Source organism: Musca vetustissima, unplaced genomic scaffold (genome assembly GCF_032173495.1).
Source record: "Musca vetustissima isolate MV318-11 ecotype Yass unplaced genomic scaffold, APGP_CSIRO_Mvet_v1 utg176029, whole genome shotgun sequence".
In the NCBI taxonomy this organism is placed as follows: Eukaryota; Metazoa; Arthropoda; class Insecta; order Diptera; family Muscidae; genus Musca; species Musca vetustissima.
Window position 1 is genome coordinate 9,824 of NW_026872416.1, and position 3,700 is coordinate 13,523.

Genomic DNA, 3,700 nt, shown 5'->3' on the forward strand with positions numbered 1-3,700 from the left:
GCGAGCTGTGACAATCCCCTCTAATTCTCGTGGGGGCATCCTCAGTCACCGTGCAAAACGTGGAGACTTTTTTTAATTTCCCTCCATAAAGTTCTGATACCCGAAGTTGAGAAACAATTTTATTTTTGTATATAAATATATCTCTTTATTTTATTTTTGTTTTGTTTTATTCCATTACAATCACTATGGGCCGGTGATGATGATGATCATGATACAACAAAATAAAACATGATGAGTTCCTTCTACATATATAAAAAAAATTCGTGGATGTCTTAAAAACAACAATAGAAAATTAAACTAAAAAAAAACTGGGCAAAAACCTCTGTTTCACACAATAAACACAACAGGATGCCGATCATGTTCCGCCTCCTCCTCTATGCATCAACGGCAACACGTTCAAGTAGACCCATAAGAGACAGGCGATCATGCAAACGAGATTTCATATCTTGAACGTTGCGACCAATCCATTGAATATTGAAATTAATGGTTTCATAGGCCGATTGGACGCTCTTCTCGGCCTTCTTGAAGTATTCCTTGTTCGCATCAATAAGTTGGGTGATTTTCTCGAAGTCTTCGGAGGAAATGATTTGTATCGAGATTGAGGATAGTAGGCGACCCAAATCCGTTGATTGAGGACCAAAGCTGGAAAGGAAGGGACAAATTAATATCAATCCTCCATTTCCCGGATTATCTTCTCCTCTTCGATTACTTACAAATTGTGCAGAGCGGCAAGATTTTCGGCAAAATAGTCTCGGGCAAGTGGCGCACCCACTTCACTGCGTGCTATCGAGCTAAAGGCAAATGTTACATCCTGGGTGCGTATATATTCCGCCTTATCGAATGTCAAATCGATATAATCCCGCAAGACCTTTTCGTTGCGCGAACATCCCAGTGATACGATAATGGTTCTCTTTTCGGTAGCCACATTGGAGGCACGATAACGTTGCCACAAGAATTGCCAATCATCTTTGTCACCATGGCGGATAGCGGTACAATAGACCGTGGGTCTTAAATCGGCAGGAATTTGATTTTCATCATCGGGATTTTTCGATAATTTCCATTGTTGGAAATAAGCGACAGCCGACTTGACACAATCTTCCAATTCTATGCGACAGGCCCAGCCAGTTACCAAAGATTTGAGAAGAATTTCCGAGTGTGATTTTGAGGATTCGAGAGAATGATTGAGGCCATCGACGTGATTATAGATGGGTTCGATGATGTAACGTAAATAGGTCTGGAATTTGGAAAAGAAAAAAAAAATAATTTTGATTTGTAGTAGGGCGGGGGAAAAAAGAGGGGTGGATTTTTTAAAAATATTTTTTGAAGACCCTATAAATATTTCCCTATTTACGTACCTTAAAATAGTCATGTTGTTCGGGGAACGGTCTCAACAGGCGAATAACATTGCTCAAACCATCCAAAGCCGATTTCCATGGTAAATATTCCCGTTCCTTCGTCAGATACTCCAATACATCAAACGTGATGTCATAATCATGATAACCACTCCAAGCGAACGATATAACATCATCGATCAAATGGGCACGATTCATCACGTGGATCGTATTGAATTTATCACTATTCAGGGTGGCATTCAGCAGCCGCCAATTTTCAAAATCATACATAACACGATAAACACCCGACAGCTGCAGATTGAAAATAATCCATTCCTGAGGACCAGCAACATTTTCCAATTTCAATGGTACACTTCGACCCGACTCATCACATTCCATCCACACTTTGGGTGTGGTATTTTCAAAATCCAATTCCTTAGGGGTGGTATAACTCAACGGCACCCACCAACATTTCTTGGCCTCTTCATCGGAAATCGAATTATTTTCCAAATACCGATGTTGGGTTATTTCAATCGCTCCCGTCTCGTAGTTACGATTAATTTTCACCAAAGGATAGCCGGTCTGTAGGGTCCATGAATCCATAATTACTTTCATATCGTATTTCGGTTCAATGCGATCGAATTTGTGTGCCTTTTCGGTGAAGGCAGCCCACAGATCATCCTGTTCGGCGTTGCCGTATTTATGTTTCATCAGATAGTCACGCACCCCCTCAAAGAAACCATCCTGACCGAGCAGCATATGTAACATTCTCAAAACGGCGGAACCCTTTTTATACGAAATCGAATCGAAACGTTCGCCAATTTGACTGGTATTCAATATCGGCTGCGATATGGGATGAGAGCTGAGCTGGGCATCACGACGGAATATCGATATGGAATTATCCAAAGAATCGGCATTATAGGAATCCCATTCAGGGCTGAGGTTCTTGAGACCCAAACTGGCAATGTAGGTGGCGAAACCTTCATTCAACCACAAATCAGTCCACCATTTCATGGTGACCAAATTGCCGAACCATTGATGGGCCAATTCGTGGGCAATAACTTCGGCAATACGTTGTTTATTCGATTCCGAGGATACATTGGGTGCGAAAAGCAATGCCGTTTCACGATATGTTATGAGACCCCAATTTTCCATAGCGCCAGCGCTAAAATCGGGTATGGCAATTTCATCGACCTTCTTGAGGGGGAAGGGGATACCAAATACTTCTTCGTAATATTTCAAGACATTCGGACCAACTTCAGCGGCATAATCACATTGATCGATGTAACCACCACGAGACCAGGTACGGAATACAACATCGGAACCCTCAACTTTGGATTCTTTGTACATGAAATCATTGACGGTGTAGGCTACCAGATAGGTGGACATGGGGACGGATTCTTCGAATACACTCCAAATGAAATCGGGAAGGCCATTTCTGGAAGAAAGAGGGTAACAGACGAATAACAATATTCCTTTTCTTAAAACCAGAAAAAACTTACACTGGCATCTGCTTCTCCAAGGGCATATTACTCAAAGCTGTCAAGGACTTATGATGGCCCAGCCATATAATAAACTTGGCCTTGTAATTGGGCTCATCGAAACAGGGGAAGGCTGCACGTGCTGAGGCCGGTTCAAATTGGGTAACCGAGAGCCATCTGGAAAAACGAATATAAAAATAAATTTAGAATCCACTCTCAATTATTCTTCATTTTTCCATTCTCACCTCGTCTCATTGGTATCCTTGGCCACGTACGAACTTCGATAATAGCCATGCAGTTTTTCACTCAATATCCCCGAGAAATACAATTTCAATTTATACATTTCACCCTTTTTGAGGGTCTGACACAAACGTATAATATAGTAATCCTGTTCGGCCACCGTATCCACCGACTCCTTGCACAGGCGGAATTTCTTATCGGCATAGCTTTTAAGTTGTATCCTCGATTCGTCGACAGTTAAATTTTGAACATGCAACGTAATGTTATTGGTATCTTCGAGGACATTGAAGCGTATCGATACCTGACCATTAAAGGTTAAATTGGCAGGATTTTCCAAATGGGTTATCACCTTTAATTTGTAGCGATCTGGTTGTATGGCCGTGGGTAGACGATAATGAGTGTAGGCATTTGTCAGGGCCAGGGTGGCCAAGAGGCAAATTGCCGCCAGCGTTAGACAAAGGCGATTTGCCATGTTGAGGGGGTGGCAAGTGGTATGGGGGTGGGAGCTGAAATTAAAAAGAAAATGAGGTATTAATGGAAATAGTTCGGAGATACAAAAATAGGCTCGAAGGGTACCAAGATTGTTCTTCCCGAGAGTCTCACGACCCCGAGGGTCTCACGAATTTTTTCTATAGCAAAAAATAGACC

General features: G+C 42.0%; 1 protein-coding gene across 1 annotated transcript; it reads right to left on the reverse strand.

Annotated features, from left to right (window-relative positions):
* Positions 1 to 374: 374 nt before the first annotated feature.
* LOC133324858 (aminopeptidase N-like) lies at positions 375 to 3,524 on the reverse strand. Its single transcript, XM_061534011.1, has 5 exons — positions 3,058 to 3,524; positions 2,834 to 2,989; positions 1,356 to 2,769; positions 714 to 1,234; positions 375 to 642 (listed from the first exon to the last, which is right to left on the reverse strand). Exons 1-5 carry the CDS (start codon positions 3,522 to 3,524, stop codon positions 375 to 377), a joined length of 2,826 nt encoding a protein of 941 aa, XP_061389995.1.
* Positions 3,525 to 3,700: the final 176 nt, after the last annotated feature.